We start from the raw sequence: 18364 nt of genomic DNA on the forward strand, positions 1-18364 counted from the left end.
GAGGACTTCTCTTTTTGACATCAGCCATGTTGTCCCTGGTGCTGAATTGGGCTCTCATGTTTTCCCCTGACAGGGGAACTGGCAGGAGGCAGAGCTGCTGGAAATTGCTCTGCTCTCCTGAGAGGCATTGTTCCTCAGCCAGATAAAGGTGTGACAAAACAGAAAACATTACCATTATAAAGCTGTATTGCCCACTGGAGGGGTGAGCTGCCTTGCCAGGGTTTGCTTGATGTTGCAAGAGAGAAATGCTGAACAGATTAACCAGCAGGAAATGTTAATTTATTCACGTATTTTTTATTAAGTACAATCAATGTACAAGTCTCGTTATTTGCTGAGGAATTTTCACCCCTCAGAGCCTCATTCTCACATCTCACTCCTGCTCACTGGGGCTCTCATTGCTTTGTTTTCACTCAGCACATCCATCCCATCCCACAGGCAGGAGGAAATGGGGAGCAAAGCTCTGTCCTGTGCCACTCGCCCAGGTCCTGGGTGACACGTCCCCCGTGGGAACCCTGCTGCTCAGTGCTGCTCCTGCTCATTCCTCATGTGCTGTCCCTGACTGCAGGGAGTGTTTCAGCACACCTGGGCTCTGGATACTGGTGCAGTGCAAAGTTCAGGGTCACAGGCAGGGCTGGGGTGCCCCGAGGGGCTGGGGAGCCTTTGGTGATGGGCACCAAACTTCCTTGCTGCTGCTCATGGTGCCAATGCCAGCCCCCAGCTTTGCTGATGTCACTCACCCAAATCTGCTGCAGCTGCCACCAGTGGAGATGTGGCCCTGGATGTGTATCCACAGCTGCCATCCTTCCCAGGAGTTACCACCACATGTCAGCCTGGCAGGACACACAGGGGTGGGCCAGGCAGGTCTGCTTGCCTGGTTTCTTCTTTGCACTTATTGAGATTTGAGGCTTCTTAATTATCTAGAGAAAAATTTAAATCACAAGAGAGAAAGGCCCATGGATTGCTCTTTCCTCCACCAGTGCAATAAACCCAGGGGACAGACATTCCCACAGAGGACAAATTCTACCCTGAAGCCCCTGATTCCCTTGGAATTTTGTGGTGTATTTTAATGAAGGGATGGAGGTGAACTGACTCCATTTCCTCAGCCTCAGGTATATGAAATAAAATATATGCTAAGTTCCTGCTTATGGCTGGCTGGCAGGCAAGAATGCATGGCCTTAATATACTGAGGTGCAAGTGTAAATAATCCAGCTCAGTCTCTAGGAAAAATCTCATTCATATCCACAAATCTCCATCTATCAGAGCAGACAGGCAAGCAAACAAAAACCTCTCTCCAGAAGTATTTTCTGATTTTTAAGCAAACTCCATTTTACTATGTTTATCCTATCTAATAATACTCTTAGATGGTAATACTATCTATATTATATAATACTACTATTAGATAGTAATAGTATCTATAGTATTTGCAAATTCCATTTTTTATTGCATTTATCCTATCTATAGTTTTTGCACTGTAATTGCACTGGAGAAGAGACACTTCCATGCACCAAATTTTAGAGAAGGAAATATTAATGGACATAAATAAAAGCAAAAGGCTACTTCATAGCATTTTGCATATAATTCAGCATGAGAATTTCCCAAATACTGGCTGTTTGAATTGCAGATTGTGTCAGGGTTTCACTTTTAACTCAATGCCTCACATTTTGCAATAGAAAATTTCCAAATTAGTTTTAACTGGTTTTCAGCCTGCAACACAAACAGTGGAAATGAGGTAGAAGCAACACTGGTTATCCCAGAAGGCTGCTAAAAGCTGGGATGTGGATACAGAAGCCAATCCTCCAGGCATGTTTCCCGGTCCCCTGATTTCCAGAACTCTGAGCACATCACTGATTCTCAGCGTTCAGGTACTCAGAGAAGCTCTGAGACGTGTGACTTCAGGAAGAAACTCCAGGGGTTCACAGGATAACATTGGCACCTTGAGGGGATGCTGAGGGAATGGAGTCAGTTCACCTCCATCCCTCAAGCCCTTCCCAAGGACTGAGGCAGAGGCAGTTCTGTGTTTCTTTGCTGATGAGCAAAGATTAAATCTCCAGAAGAGATGTTTTCAATGCACAAACTGAACATGAAAAAGTACCAGGATTTTGCACATTTCTTATTTAGATGATATTCCAGTTGAACATTCTGTAATTTCTCATCCCACCTGGAAATAGCTGGGGAGATGCTTTCATATCCAAGAAGGGAGAGAGGCCAATTCTGTGAATTTATTTCCCAATAGATTTAAAATAAAAAGGCCTGAGTAGTCAGGGGTGATCCACGGCTTGGATGAGGGTTTTTCCCTTGAAGTAGGTTGAGAAACTGAAACAGCCAAGTTGAAAGGCTGAAAGCTTCCTCTTTTGCACTAGGAATTAATCTGTTCAGACAATAAAGTGGGAACTCTGTGAATTATAGGAAGGAGCAGGTCAAGCCAAGGCTGTGGCTGGGATGGGATGAATCACCTTTTCCTTTTAGCAGGAGAGGGAAGAAATTGTTCCATGTGCCCAATGCTCTGCACTGCCAGGGCATCAGCAATGCCAGCTTCACAGCCACAGCGAGGAAGGGAGGAACTTAGGTCCCATCTACACCTTTCCTAAAAATAAATGCCTAAAACCATGTGAATTTTGCTCTCTCAGGAGCAGCTGGTGATGCATGTGTGCTCCTGGGCTCTGCAGGAGGTGAGTATGGGACTCTTATGGGGCCAAAGGGAGGAAAGAGCTTTCTCTGGCATTAGAATAAATTCCTCTAAGAACAGGGAGATATTTGCCCTCTGTCTGGACACTGCAATGAGCAGTGCACACAGGAAAGACTGAAAAAATATTTGAAACCACAAATTGGGTGGAGGCTCCTGAGCAGCAAGAGGTGTTGCAATTTCAGCATCTGTTCTTTCAGACTAACCAGATCAGCTCTGGGGAGTGAAGGCTGATGGATCAGAGACATATTTTGGGGGAAGATCTGCAGCAGCAGGACCAGAGAGTTCAGCTTTTTTCATGTCCTAGACAGTTGTGTAGGGTGCAGTGATGGAGTTCAGTGATGAAGAACTTTACAGACACCAGTTCCAGTGTTTCCTGGGTGTTTGCACCACTGTCAGCAAAGGACTTGGAGCATTTGTTACATCCATTTTGTCACACCTGTTTGGTGTGACATCTAGTCATGGTATGAGCCCAGACCTGGATACCAAGTGAAGGTGGGCTCGTGTTTCCTCCCTGAGGCATGTCGTGGCTCTGCCTGCATGGATGGGGAGTGGGAGCAGAGCTGGAGGCTGCTGTGCTCTCCCAGGGCTGTGCTCAGGTGAGCAGAGTGCTGTACCAAGTGCTTGTTGTTACAGAGATGGTGTTGACATTTAGATGTCACAGAACATGAAATAACCCGTAATTACAGTTTAATTGTTCTGTCAGAGTTTTATTCTTTCATAATATTGCATGAAGAGCTTTTATCTCCCCTTAGCATTATCGTGGCTATTATCCCCCCGGGATGCCCTCCAGCATGCATCCACCCTGATTATTGTTCTGGGAACTGCCAATCTCTGTCCTGACTCCAGGCACATCCTCCCCTGCATGCTGGGAGGGGAGCACTCGGGATGAGCACTGGGATGGGTGATTGAGGCAGGATGTGTCACAGACAGTGCCCCAAAAACACAGCAGAAGATGTGTCATTTTTCACAGCACAGCTCCAAGCCTTGCTGGTTCTGACAAAGGCTCAGCTTTGGTTGCCCAAACCAGAGTTTCCTCTCACAGACATCAAGACCCCAGAAAGACTGGGACTCCCAATGCTTCCATTTCTTTGTGCTGCCCTGAAAGCCAATGCTTCCACCTGCTTCTCTCTTTTTGCTTATCCAGGCAGATTTCCTGGAGGATTGAGCACACTGGAGCAAGTGGCAGGGTTTATTGGTGACAGCAAGAGCTGTGAACCCTGACCTGATGCTGTGGCTGATGCCCAAGACCTGCAGAAGCCATGGGGTGTGCGGGTGATGCCATCCATGGGTGTTGGGCTCAGTGGGAGGGGAAGGGACACTTTGGCCCCATTCTCCCATGGCACTTCCAGGCTCCCCCAGCCAGCCCAGAGCAGCAGTGCTGGTGACACAGGGTGGAGAATCCCCTGGCACAAAGGATGACAATGTTTATTTTCACAGGCTTTGTAAAACACACTGTGTCCCACGCACACTTGGCCTCACTCAAACCTTTCTCATTCTGGTATTCTCTGCAGGGCTGGATAAATCCCCAGTGGTTTGGTTCATTGACTTATCAAATCAGTCCAATGTATTTTGCTGCAGATTTTTTTTTAAATACTTTTTTTTTAACTATTCAGGCTGCTCAGCCCTTCCAGGAGCTACCTGGAGCAGAGTTTGAAGGATGCACCTATTAAAATGTTAGTAGAGACAGTTCACAAATAAAATATACTCAGAAATGAGAGGCTCGTGAATGGCTGGCCCTGGCCAAGCCCCTCGTTTGCAATATCTGTTTTCATCTGTTTGATAATTTTAGGGCAGTGAGAGGCTTTTTCTTGAGGTCTCAGACTGCAAAAACAGCAATGAAGCAGGGGAAGGGAGAAAGGATAATTTTCCTGTTTGTGAAAGTGGCCTCACTTGACTTTCTTTGAAAGCTCAATTATAGTTATTAGCTGAAGAAAAGTCACCAGTTCCTTTGTGTCCTGAAGGCATTTGCAGGACACTGTGCATCACAGATTTAATAGGAACAGATCTTCAAAAGATATTGTACAAACCAGAGGGGGAAGTACCCAGAAGCCAGGAGGGAGCTGCCAGCGAGACAGGGATGAGAGGATCCTGAGATGACCCACAGAGCTGCCTGTGCTCCCTGAACCTGGAATTAAAAACCATCGCTGTCCTCATGAGAGCATGGGGAAATATCCTTTTCCTGTGGCAGCACTGCCCTGGGCTCGCTGTTGCAATGAGAGGTTGGAGCTCCTTAAGCCTGGCACTGCCAGCTCCAGCAGGCACCCCATGGGAAATGCTGCCTGTCCTGTTAAAGAGCCTGAAGATATTCTCATCTTCAAGCCTGGAATGGTTTTACCCACACAAGTCCACATCACTGCCTTCCTATTAATTGTTTTCCATTCCTTCAGTCTTCAGCATTTTCCATAATGCTGTTCCTTCCCTTCCACATCTCTGGCACAGATGTGATGCAGCCCAGGTCTGGGAGCTGGTCCCTCTAGGCCTGTTCACAGAATTCAGTAAAAAACCATCAGGGTTTTTTCCCCCCCACATTTTCGTATTCATGAAGCACAAACCCAGATCGATTTTGCATCTGTTTAATTCCTTGACAGATGCCTTTTTTGCTTGATCTCTGAGGGCAATAACCCAGAAAGCCCCAAAGCAATTTACTTCTTGGCTGTGACTCTGAAACAGGAGACATGTGAAGGTGATTTTGACAGAACTTCTCTCTCCTTTGTCTTTCTGATCGAGCAATAACTGCTGCTTCTGTCAGACTGACTCATACTCCATCTCTATTGGCACTTGTCAGCCCTCAGGCTGCTCAGCAGAGCCACCAGCACCTTCCTGCCTGGTCCCTGCTGAGCTGCAGGAGTGCAGAAATGGGAATCACTTCCCCAATATCACTGACAATTCAAAATTTGGCCATTGCCTAGGGCCCTAAACCCTGTAACCAGTGTCTCAAAACCACTTGTGGTTTCTGTAATTCCACTCTCCACATTCACTGGCACCACATAGACACAGCCTCTGTGCCCCAGCTCTAACAGCAGAAGTTTTATGGGTTTAATATTTGTAGCAATGAAGCCCAAGGGAACGGAAAGAAGTAAGTTTTTCACAGACTTAGGTAGGAATCTCACTTTCTTTTAGCTTTGTTTGTTTAATATATAAAGCCTCAGAGTTCTTTTTTGTTCACAGGACTAAGGGAGCTGCCCAGTGATGCTGTGTGAGAGGGATGAGCTGCAAGAAGACTTCATGGACATCCTGAAGCCATGAACTGCCTGAGCATCCAGCCTGGGCACAGTGCTGCTAACCTGGCCACAGAGCTGCACAGACACCCCTTTCCAAAAATAGCCCTGCCAGTACCTTTCCCATTTGGGGACCTTAGGAAAATAAGGACTTCTCTTTCCTGATGTTTCAGAGAGTGGGTGGTGGCAGGTATTCACAGAGGATGGCAATGCAAGGCAATGCCAGCAGAGAAAGAAATGCTGATGTGTCTTAAGAGAACAAAACATGGAATGTTAGTTTAAAAAAAATCAATGTCTTTGGCCATCAAAACATTTAGATTTAAGTCAAGCTGGAAGAAAATATTTTACATAAGTCAAGCTGGGTAGTCTCTTAAATACATGCCTCAGTCACATCCTGAACATCACAGTTACTGAAGGAGTCTGGAAAGGGAATATTAACCAGTCATCACAGCAAACTTCACAATTTTGATCACAAAATCCCCCAGTGAGTGCACTGGGCAGACACACATTCCCCCCCCGCCCAGCCCCAGCCTGGTGATGGACACAGAGCAGCTCAGGATCTGGCAGGAGGAGCTGCTTCAGCAGGGTGCTTTAATGCTGTTGTTATCTGCACTAATAACTGCTGGATTGTCAGTGCCACACAGCAAAGCAGCCAGGAAATAATTACCTGCAATTATCCTGCATAGTATAGTGTTCCAGGTCTGAAACAAAACAAAGCTTTTTCCAGCATCTGCAGGAGTTTGTCTTGGTTTTGTTTCCTGATCCCACAAAGCCAGTTCCTGGAATGGGTTTGAGGAAGCCGATGAACCCCAACTTCCCTCTCAGGACTTTTGTCCCTTCTCCTCTCCCACACACAGTTCTATGACATTCTGAGGACTCTCAGCATCACTGTGACACAGCAGCAGTGGGATGAAGGGCTGGAATTGTGTCTGTGTTAGAGTCACTGCAGAGCACTGAAATACACAACCCCCCGGATTATGTGAGCAAACACGTGCCCACACTCCCAGTCCTTCCCACAAAAGTGCAATAAGGAGTTTCCATGCCTCCCAAACCCGGGGCCATGCAGGGCAGGGGTGTGAGGTTGGCTGAGACTCAGGGGACCTGGTGCAGGCTGCCAGTGCAGCCCTAAAGAAACCAAATGGAAAGAGAAGAAGAGAATAATTGTCCTTTAAAACTAACCCAAAGCTGAATGAAATATCATGGGAAGTAGTGAACAGCTACATGGATTGTTGTCTGCCAAAGAGCAGCATCAGGTTTCCCAGAGCAAAGGGGAAAATACTATTTGCCACAGCAAGACAAAGCCCGGGGACACAGTGCTGCTCCTTGGGCTGAGGCAAAAGGAATTTTATCCACCCAGGTTTGTGCAGCCCAGGTTTAAAAATTTGCCTGTGAAACACTGGTCTTGAATCACCCAGCATCAGAATGATCCTTCACATTTTGGATACCCACCTCAGTGTTTGGGATCAACAGGACACCTTTGCCTTTGATTGAAATCTAATCTAATAAAAAAGAGAGTTGTCGCCTTGTCCTTTCCTCCACTCCAGAAGTTAAGAGGCCTTTATCACAATTGCTCTTTCAATTTGAAAATGCATTTTCTAACAGATTGCAGACATGTCAGAAGCAAGCATGGAGCTGGTGGCAAATTGTGTCTACTGCTGACCATCAGGGACACACTGGATCTCTCAACCTGACCACCAGGGAGCTACCAGATACCCCAGCCTCATTGTTGGAAAGATTTGGAATCTCCCAGTCCAGGACTGGTTGAGCCTTCTCCCTCAGAAGTGCCACTGTGCTTATTTGGGACAGGAAAGACAGCACGGGGAGGTCACTACCCCATGTCCAGGGAAGGCATTCCTCTGCCCCAGCCCCAGGGAAACGGGAAAGGCTGTGGATCTCACTTTTATCGTTCTGCTCCCATCCTCTTGAGGATGAGGAATACAGGACTGCTCACCCTCAGCTCTCCTTGCCCTGGGGGAATAGTGAAGCCTGTGCCTCGGCTGGGGACACAGGCACCCACAGTCCGGGGTGCCATTCACTGCTGGGGTACTTCCAGCCTCTGAGCCTCCCCACCCTGGGATCTCTCACCTGCACTCCCCATTCCCTGCCTGGGCTCCTTTCCTCCTCCTCCTCCTCCTCCTCCTCCTCCTCCTCCTCCTCCTCCTCCTCCTCCTCCTCCTCCTCCTCCTCCTCCTCCTCCTCCTCCTCCGGCTCAGCGGTGCGCTAGGACCCGGCGGGCCAGCCGGGGGATGCCGGCGGGACGCGATGCGGGGTCCCGAGGGAGCCCTGGGAACTGAGAGCCGTCCTGGGGGAGCCCTGGTGGTTCCCGGGGGTCCCGGCCGCTCAGGGGAGTCCTGGAGAGCTCCGGACAGTCCCGGGGGGTTCACGGGAGCTCCTGGAGGGTCCCAGGGACTGGAGGGATCCTGGCCGCTCCCTGCCCTTCCAGGCGAAGAGTTTGCAGGGGAGAGGGATGCAAGGAGCAGGGTGGCTGCAAGAACTTGGGGTGAATGGTGGGAAAAAAGGGGAGGGAGGAGCCAGGAGGGGCGGGAAGGCGGGGAGGGGGCTCGGGGCAGCCCCCGCTCCCCGCTGCCGCCGCAGGGTGCGCGGGGCTCCGCCGCTGGCTGCAGGCGCGATGGAGAACGGCTCGGGCAGCGGCAACCAGAGCCTGGGCAGGATGCCCCGGCAGCCCCTGGAGCTGCAGGTGGTCACCATCCTGCTGGTGCTGCTCATCTGCGGCGTGGGCATCGCGGGCAACGCCATGGTGGTGCTGGTGGTGCTGCGCTCCAAGCACATGGTGACCCCCACCAATTGTTACCTGGTGAGCCTGGCCGTGGCCGATCTCATCGTGCTGCTGGCGGCCGGGCTGCCCAACATCTCCGAAGTGGTGGCTTCTTGGGTGTACGGCTACGCCGGCTGCCTGTGCATCACCTACCTGCAGTACCTGGGCATCAACATCTCCGCCTGGTCCATCGCCGCCTTCACGGTGGAGCGGTACATCGCCATCTGCCACGCCATCAAGGCACAGCTCCTGTGCACCGTGTCCCGAGCCAGGCGCATCATCGCCTCGCTGTGGCTCTTCACCTCCCTCTATTGCCTCATGTGGTTTTTCCTGGTGGACACCAGCCAGGTCACCTTCTCGGATGGGGCGCAGGTCATCTGCGGCTACCGCGTCTCCAGAAGCCTTTACATGCCCATTTACTTCTTGGATTTTGCCGTCTTCTATGTCATCCCGCTGGGGCTGGCAACTGTCCTCTACGGCCTCATTGCCCGCATCCTCTTCGTGAGCCCCCTGCCCGGCACCCCGCAGCATTCCTCCCTGGGCTCCATGCACCAGGGCAGCTCCCTCAGGCTCTCCTGCCGGGGCAGCAGGAGCGCCCTGAGCTCCCGCAAGCAGGTAGGGGCTTCCCTCTGGCCGGGCAGCTCTGCCAGGGGCTCAGGGCTCTGAGGGGCATTCTGGCAGCGGGCGAGGTGCCACAACACTTTGTTTCCCTTTGTGGAGGGAGTGGGGAGTGTTGGTTTGCTGCAAAGGAGCCCCTCAAGCCCAGCTGGGTCTGGCAGCACAGACGGGCTCCCCTTGCTTTGGTTGGGCTTGGTTGAGCAGGACAGCTGGGGAGAGGCAGGAGTGCAGGCACTTTTGCTGGCTAATTAATTATTGATTGCCTCCCCGAGGAGGAGAAGTCATGTTGTGCCAGTGGGACTCACCTCTCAGACCGTGTTCTGTGCAGGTGAACTCAGATTTAAAGGGGCAAAGAGAAGGGAGAACTGTGTTCCCTTGGAGCCCCCCAGCCCGTGCAGCTGGGGGAGTCACCCCGGTGTCCCAGTGGTGTGTTTGCATTTTGGTGATTCCTGTGTCTCTCAGCTGCCTGCTGTCTCCCCATATCCTTCTCCATCCACCTCCTTCTGTGCTCATTGCTCGTCCTTCTCTATTCACATGGACAATCACTGCCTCGTGTCCCATCTCTCTGGACAGGTCAGTATCTAGACACGGGACAGCCCCATTCTGAATAGGCAGGGCCCATTCAGCTTTCCTTTTGAAGGAAAGGGCTGAATCTGGGAGTTTGGCTTGAGTTCTTGAAATCATTACTTCTGTAGTGATTTCCAGATAGCCCAAAGTAGACTTCAGCCTGCCCTGAAGTCCTCTGTTTGCAGCTCAGTAGCTTCTTGCCTGCCTTGCACAGGAACATCCATTCCCCAGGAGAGACCAGTCAGGGTCACACAGGGGAAGCAAACAGCTCAGAGGACGTGTATTTCTTCATGAACTTCTAAATCTTTCCAGTCCAGCTTTTCCTCTCTTTTTCTCTGGAAGATTTAAAGCAAGTGCTGACTTCTTCAAAAGCATTTGCCTGCTCTCCCATGACCAGTGGCTGCTGCAGAAGCCTTGGGCAGGGTGTTTGGCAGTGAGGGCTGGTTGATGGATCTCTCTCTTTCCAGAGAGGGGCGGGAGGGGCTGTGCCGGTCCCCTGCAGTGCTGTGCTGTGGAGTGGAGTGGCACAGCATGCTCCAGCATCATTAGCACAAGTGGCTGCTGGGGCATTCCAGCTCCAGGAAACATCTTGTGCTCTCTTTACTGTTACACCAGGAGTTTACCCGAGATTATCTTTACCTCCCAAAATATCCTAGCATGCAAAAACTTCCCCTGAACAGCCTGACATCACAGTGCTGCCATCATAAGAAATAAAGATGGCACTAAGTTTTTAAACTCTAAAGCAGTTTTCCATGGTTTCCAGGTGGTGGGTGTGTGTAGCTCTGGAGGTGTCTCTGACCAGAGTACAGGCACTCACATCAGCATTTCTCTTCTGGTCTCTCTTTATAGGGGAACTGGCTCTCCCAAGCCCCATGCACAGAGTTCTCTGGGAAAGGTCCTACAGGGGCTCTCTCAGAGATACCCATTTTTCTCCCCTGCCTAGATGGCTGAGGGAGATTTTCTGTGGCTGTGCTCCTACACAGCCCCAGAACTGCACTGCTTTTGGGGTGTGAAGATGCTGCTCTTCTCTCTCTGGTGTCTCTAAAAGCATCTAAATCCTGAGCAGAACAACACAAAGTGTGAGCTTTGCTGTATTTATCACTTCTACAAACACCTCCAAGTCCGTATTTCTCCTCCCGGAGAGGGACCACTAGAGGGAGTGGGATTCCTAAAAAAGGGATGTACAACTCAGAATGATGGTGCAGGAACAAGGAGGGAGGATAGTGGCTGGGGAGAAGCATCTGTGGTTTCCAGGAGAGGGGCAGAGGGTGGACACAGCTTTGTGAGACACCACTTGTATATTCTCTCATTCCCAAAAGGCAACAAACTGTGGCAGCAAACAAGCTTCAGTCTTAGCAACAGCCTCAACACTCACTGTATAACTGCAAGATCTTATTTTTGGAAGTGTCCTCACCTTTCCATTATACCACACACAGTAAACCCCGTCTATTTTAGCCATAGCTTGGTAACAGTCCCTTTCTTCTTTAGGGAAAATTTTGTTGCCACAAGTAACGACTCCCAGTTTCTACTCACGGCATTACAGGAAGGCATAGTTTCTTTGATGGAGTAAAAAAAACACTCCAAGCAAAACTGAGAGACTCTGAATGTGATCCCAGTGCTTATGTCCATACTTAGAACTGGATTATTGCACAACTCCCCTTCTGACTTTTGAAACACCACTGCCTAGATATGCATGTAGCATCAGTGTTCAGTCATACTTTCCTCCTTGGGGACATGTGTATTTTGTTAGTATTTGTCTGAGGAGGATTGTCACTTACCTGAAATAGCTGTTGAAATTATTATAATGACTGGTGTTTCAGTGCAAAACCCCAGTTTCCTAAACAAGCTTATGTTGAGCTGATGGCAATTCTGAGTTTTCAGTTTCTTCTTTCTTCCCAATATGTTTATGTAGTACTCCTCTGGTGTGCTGAAAATTGAAGCAACTGATGGTAAGTAGCTAAGCCCTGTATCAGCACAAGTAATGTAAGATTGCTGATAGTCTCCCCTGCTTCCAGGGTTGCTCTGTACCAGGAGCCTATTCCCTGGAACAATATAGGTGGTGTAGGAAATCAGGAAACCCTAGGGGAGGAGATTAAGTGTATCCCATGACATCCCTAAAACCGAGGTTCCCATCTTTAGACAGGTATTTTCCCCATTCATTTACTGAATGTGCAATTTTCAAATTTGCTTTCTGGTACAGACATTCTCATGGTTATTCCAGCCCATTTCAAGGATGGTGAGTATTTCTGAAGAGGCTCTTCCGTGGTAGATGACAATCTACAATTTCTGGTTTTATTTATGCAAGATTATTTCCTGATGAAAATGGTTTCAGCAAGAAACAGCACCATGGTTTTGGTGTTTCTTTTAAATGCTTAGAGAGACAAACTAGCTGTCTGCAGCAGTGCTCCAGGTGGGGAAGTTCTGCTGGAGATTTAGCACCATCTGGCTGTTTCTCTTTTTGCATGACCCCCACCAAGGTGACCAAGATGCTGGCTGTGGTGGTGGCTCTCTTCGCCGTGCTGTGGCTGCCTTACCGCACGCTGGTGGTGGTGAACTCCTTCGTGGACCCTCCCTACCTGAACACCTGGTTCCTCCTCTTCTGCCGCCTGTGCATCTACCTGAACAGTGCCATCAACCCCATCATCTACAACCTCATGTCACAGAAGTTCAGGGCTGCCTTTAGGAAGTTGTACAAGTGCCAGGAGAAGAGTGCTGAGCACCGTGCCCCGTCCATCACCCCGGTGTACTACAGTGCTGTGAAGGATTGTTCTCACAACAGCTCTGACCACAACCTCACCGAGCAGGAGGATCTGAGCAGGCTCCCTGAACCTGCAAAGAAGAACTAACAAATCCTGTGAGTCTGAAATAAAACAGGCAGCGGGAGCTATGAGGTTGTACACACCATGCTGGGAGAGTGCCAAGAAGAATTGCTTTGGCGTTGCAGCAGGCTTCATTCAATACTTCTTCAGGGCATTTAGCAAAACATATTGTTATAGGCAAATTAATTTGCTTTTCCTTAGTGCTAATTTATTCTTGTTTGGTGAAGTGTTAAGTACATGTCAATATTTAGAATCTCTAAAGCATCTGTTGTTAAATATAGCAGTGCTACCCCATTTTGTGTTATGTGCAAATGCTGAGTTGGGCCAAAGCATTGAAAGGAATCCCAGGAACAGAAGGGCATTCAAGGAAAAAATACACTTCTTTTTAGAGTGGGTCTCTCCTACCCAAATTGACATGCCTGTAACACAGACACCCATGGAAGCTGCTCCTCTGGAGTTCTTTTGAAGTTAATGAGAACAATTAGGCACTTTCACATGCCTCCTCTCATCTCAGCATTCTCCTGTGAGGAATACACATCCCTACAGAGGAGATTTATGTCTCCAAGATATGAGGCCATTGACTGTAAAGGGACTCTCAGGGGGAGACTCCTACATTAGGAATAACCAAGGCTGGGTGTCATGAGCCTCATGTCATGTCTCTGGAAACTGCAGTGCTGGTGGCACAGAAACCCAAGGTGCAGACCTGATGGATTTGCTACAATGAACTAATAACGAACGAACTAATAACGAGTGTTCCCTAATGTACAGAAATATTTCAAACGTTGTGGTCTGAGTTTCTTTTGGATAACTTTACCTTTCCTGTCCAAATTCCTCTGGTTGCTTGAGCTGGAAACTGTACTCTTGTCCTGTAAGCCCCAGTGTGGTGTAGTCATGTACCATAGGGCAGTGTTGCTCTCTGTCCCAGCTACAGGTGCATTTCAAGGTGAATAAATTATCTTATTTCCTGGGAATAACTTGTGAAGTCCATTACGTGTTTTATGACTACTGACACAAATATTTATTGCTGCTGTCATCCTTAAGCAAAGTAGATGTTCATACCCTGCAGCATCCAGGAGACCAGTCCAAGGACTCTTGCCCCAGACTTGCAAGAGACTATCTGGGCTATGGGTAAAATCAAAAAGATTATGCATGAGCCAAACCCTAGGGCTCTTGCCAAATAAAGCAAGTGTCTGCCACCAGTAAACCTCAAGTGACTGTGAAGTATTACTTGAACAGCCAATGCAGCCTCACTGTCAACACTGGCTCACCAAACTATAGTGTTAAAAGAGCTTAAAATTTTGCATCCGCTATGTGTGGATATCTATAGGTGATATTTTCAAGGGGACAAAATGTTAATTAACCATTCTGCATCTACAGAAAATCACTTTGCTGGGTAAGTCAGGACAAAAGCCCAAGTCCCATCAGTGTGTTGGAACTGTTTGTCCAGGACCTATTGTGTTTTGTGTAGGGAAGTTTTGCATGTATGATTATTATATTGCATGTATGATTATTATATTGCATGTTATGAAACCATCTATGTTGCCCCTAAAGTAGATACAGGACGAAGGAAGAGAACATTGGCTTTTTGCAATTATTTTAAACAGAATGGATTTGGAAAGTAAGGATTCATGCTATTTTTGCACTGTTTTGTGTATATTGTATAATGTGAATTTAGGAACAGAATTCCTATTTATTGTTGTTAAGAAAGTTCTGCACAGATATTTGGGAAGATTTCTTGAAGAAAAATGAGGTGTTTTTGCTAACATGTGAGGATTTACTTGTAACAACCTCTTTAATAGTACAGATTTTTTTTGCCCCTTAGAACAGATTTTTTCCTTAGCAGCTCAGAATAAGCCATTAATAAAAGCATGTGCAGACAAAACCAGAGCAGTAAGGATCAGGGTAAGGTGGAGGAGGGGGAAGGGGATCCCTGTGTGACTGCTGGTGCCTCCCTGGGGCCTTGAGCACAGGCAGCATCTTCTCGAGAATGGGCTGTCCTGTGTCCTGCAGCCCTTCACCCTGAAGCTGAGAGTGCAGAGAGCTGGATGTGGGAAGAGGATTTACTGCCAGAGCTTGGAAACCCACCTGCATCCTGACCTAAGGCACTTCTCAGGCATGGGATGTGCAGTTTGACAGCCTTGATCTCTGCGAACACAAGGAGCACTTTAATTCTGAAGTATCCCCAGCAGGATGTTTTCCACCTCCTCATCACATTTCCTATCTTCACTCTTCCCCTTTCTGCTTCTCTCCTCAGATGGAGACACCCTAAAAGCATTATTTTCTTATTTAAATTTCAGCCTCAGACCAACAGCTAATTGATAGTTCTGAAATATTTGTTCAACATACTTGAGATTCAATTAAAACCTGGTTCTCTTCTCCCCTTTCTGCACTTAGCTGCCAAGTACTGCATGACCCTTTGCTATTTTTTGAGAAGTAATTGGCAGATAAATTCTCCTGGAACCACAAGATCTCCAACAAATGCACCAGAGCATTAAACACTGTAGACGAGGAATGAGTTCCTGGTCCTTCCCCCTGCATGTATTCTAACACTTTAGGAGGAGCTAAGAGACTTTTAGGTGGAAGTGGAGGCAGAAGGTCAGCACTCAGCTTGCTAAGGAGATGCTGGTTGAGAGATGCATGCTGCTGAGAAATAAATCACTAGCAGAAAGAAATTAAAAGAAATAACTCATCACTGTAATTTCCTTTGGATGTTTAGGGCCTGAATAAAAACCTTAATTCCTTGTAAGAAATCAGAGAGCTCCCTTGAAGCATTACATTGTACTTTGCAACATCCCACCCTGCTCGTAAAGCATCAAGCTGTATTCTACCCTCAGCATTTATTTGTCTCAACAGCATGAGTGTGGGCTGTGAGTTTATAAACATGACAGCAAATAAAGAATCTATTGCTCCTAAGTAATTTATTGCATTGAAGTGCAACTCAACATGATCTAACCTGTTACTCTCCTAATTAAAGCTCATTATTTCTAACCCCTGCCCTTTCAGGAGTTGTTAACCTGGTAAAACACCATCTGGTTTCTTCAATTACAAACATGTCAGTCCCCTGGCAGGAGAAGAGGGATCTGGCAGTGCTGTAGTGAGGGTGAGGGGAAGAATTTGTGAGTGGTGCAGAGAGGGGGATGGAGGAGGCAGAGGCTTGGGGAAGAGCTGATGGGAGAGTGGTGAGTGAGGTTCCTGTGCCTCAAGAGCCATAGGTTGGCTGAAGCTCCTGGGATTCATCAGGGAGTTTCAGTTTAGGAGACACCACATCCAACACGTTTACCTGAATTTGGCTGGTCCCAGTGATAGAGACCACACAGTAATTGCCTGTACACAGGGCATGGATGGGACCTCAGCAAGGGTTATTCACTCTGGCAAAAAACACAAGTTAAAGTAAGTTACCAAAATCTGTAGTTAAAGCCCCTATCAGGCTGTCTTCTTACTTTGTCTCTAGATTTGAGTGGTGGGAAGTTGGGGAGATAGGGCATCTGTGCCAGCCTGTGTCACAGGAGAGTGGCCACGCAGGTGGTTTTTTGGGACACCCTCTCCCCTACAGTGCTGGCCAGCACTCTGAAAGCCAGCATGCTCCAGGGCCAAATTACGGAGTAACTCACAAAATACTAGAAGCTCCCTAAAAAGAGGGATTAAAAGATCATGAGGGCATCCAGCACCTCCCTGCAACCAGAGCAGGCTTCCACTCTGCTGTTCCCAACCATGTTTCTAAAATAAAATAGTGGTACCTTTAAATGAATACTGTTCAGATCACCAAAGAGGACAGTGAGCAATTGCTTAAATTTTTAAGAGCCACAAGAAAGGGTGGACCACATTAGGGAGAGAATTGGATGTAACCCTTTTTCAATCTGGGCTGGCCCCAGCTGTTTCTTTGAACTAATTAATTCAAGCAGATCATAAAATTAAAGAGCTCCTAATAAAACCTGGGGATAGTCCTACAGCAATATGAATGTAATCACTCCCAGTTACTTGTTTATTTGCAATTCCTGTTTCCCAAGGCTTCTGGAGGGCTCTTGGGCCAGCACTGCCCCCAGACCTGCCTCCAGGCTTGCACTCACTTGGGGGTTGCTCCTCAGGACTCTTCAAACCAAGGCAGGAATTGCAGAACTGCCCTGGGATATGCATGGGATCAAAGCTTGCCAGTCCTGTGGGACTGACTTTAATTTACTAAAATACCCTCAGTTTAGCAGTTAACCAGCCCTACACATTTCTGTCCTGCCAGGGTCTAAATGAAGACTCCAATAGGAGGGTATTGCCTGTGCCTCAAATCTGGGGTGCTTTCCCAGATACTGCCTGAGAGAGGGAACATGATGGCAACACCACGGGTCCCCGTGCCATGGGTGATGGGTAGAAGTACTAAGGACAATTTGTGTTTTATAATTGATGAATTTTCTTTAATAACCACTTCATGAATTGGGCTCTGTGTGTGCTGTTTCTATAGAGACAGGGGTTGCTGTGAGTGCACCAGTGGCTGCTCACTGCTCTGCCAATAGGGAATAAATGCCTGAAAACACAACCTGTGAAGCCTATAAAAACTTTTCCCTCTCAAGAAGGCCCTGGGGTGGTCCAGGTGCTAACGTGGTTTTGAGGTCCTCAGCAAGGGCCCACGGGGCTCCCAAGCTGGCTGATCCTGTCCTTGCGGGCACAGTGTGGGTGGTTGCTCAGAGGAAGTAAATTAAAATCAACTTTTTCCAGAGGAGAGGGTTCCACACTAAGGCTCCTTGCTGCCAGCCCCAACCTGGGCATGGGATGCCCTTGCTGTGGGTGCCTGTTCCCTGATGCATTAATGCTCCTGGGGCTCAAGCTAGCTTCCTCCAGGAAGGGTCCTGAAGCAAAGGCAGTGCTGTGGAGCCAGACCCATTCCTGGCTCCTGGGCCAGAGAGGACCACAGGAACCCTTCTGCATATTTCAGCACCTTGTCGGTGTCGGGGTCACCTTCACCCCAGCTATGACCCTTCCTCCTGTGCAAAGATGAAGACCAAAAGAGAGGATGGCTCCTGAGAGCCCCCATGCCTCACCAGGACGGTGGACAACAGCGTGGCTGTCCCCAGGATGCCTGGGCAGGTCACTGTCAGGGGACACTGGGGCTCAGATTGCACCTTCTCTCCCACCAGTGGAGGGTAAGGCTCCTGCCCTTCGACACAGGATCAAGCCAGTGCCTTTAGCCTGCTTCTCACATATCAGACACCTCCCTGCCTGCCCTTGGGGACACTTGGCTGGACATTGTGGGGATGTTATCCCTGAAACCAGCAGCTATTGAGGCAGAGAGCCCAACACTTTCCCCCCTACCCTGGGGAAGCTCCAGACTTTTTGTTCTGCCTTTATTAATGCTTTTAAAGCAATGTGTCATTGCTTCAGCAGCAGAGCCACCACCCTGCCTACTGCCTCTGTAACACATGAGCCAAAGGCCTGCTCCATTCATCAGCCTGAGATTTATGAGGTGCACAAGGCTCCAGTTACCTTGCTGCCCCTGACTGATGAATGAGATGTAGCTGGTTCCTTCCATACCAGAAGCAAAGGAAGTCCAGAGGAGAGTAAAGTCATAATTTCATCAAACTCAGCTCCTTAAGTCTCTACCATGAAGAAATCTTCTGAAACATGAAATTTTCTGCTACGAGACCACTCACACTCACAGAAGCCAGGGGCAGCACTCCTGCCCAGGAAGGCTGAG

The 18364-nt window shown here is 48.4% G+C and overlaps 1 protein-coding gene and 1 long non-coding RNA gene across 3 annotated transcripts; one reads left to right on the forward strand and one right to left on the reverse strand.

Moving 5' to 3' along the window:
• Nucleotides 1-274: 274 nt before the first annotated feature.
• On the reverse strand, nucleotides 275-8027 carry LOC148221820 (uncharacterized). 2 transcript variants are annotated; one of them, XR_015807339.1, is made up of 2 exons: nucleotides 7990-8027; nucleotides 275-917 (listed from the first exon to the last, which is right to left on the reverse strand). It is a non-coding gene; the product is annotated as an uncharacterized LOC148221820 (long non-coding RNA). The 2 variants fall into 2 exon arrangements; XR_015807340.1 differs by lacking the exon at nucleotides 7990-8027 and adding an exon at nucleotides 6572-7976.
• Nucleotides 8028-8508: 481 nt separating this feature from the next.
• On the forward strand, nucleotides 8509-15672 carry LOC106860854 (thyrotropin-releasing hormone receptor-like). Its single transcript, XM_014888929.2, has 2 exons — nucleotides 8509-9295; nucleotides 12343-15672. Exons 1-2 carry the CDS (start codon nucleotides 8534-8536, stop codon nucleotides 12709-12711), a joined length of 1131 nt encoding a protein of 376 aa, XP_014744415.1. The 5' UTR covers nucleotides 8509-8533; the 3' UTR covers nucleotides 12712-15672.
• The last annotated feature ends 2692 nt before the right edge of the window (nucleotides 15673-18364 follow it).

Source organism: Sturnus vulgaris, chromosome 17 (assembly GCF_052056855.1).
Source record: "Sturnus vulgaris isolate bStuVul1 chromosome 17, bStuVul1.hap1, whole genome shotgun sequence".
NCBI classification, from domain to species: Eukaryota; Metazoa; Chordata; class Aves; order Passeriformes; family Sturnidae; genus Sturnus; species Sturnus vulgaris.

What these genes read in the sequence shown, in the direction of transcription:
- LOC106860854 (XM_014888929.2), top strand. Translation starts at nt 8,534, where the DNA reads ATGGAGAACGGCTCGGGCAGCGGCAACCAGAGCCTGGGCAGGATGCCC. An exon ending in CCCTGAGCTCCCGCAAGCAG is followed by an intron (nt 9,296 to 12,342) that starts GTAGGGGCTTCC and finishes ACCCCCACCAAG; the next exon opens with GTGACCAAGATGCTGGCTGT.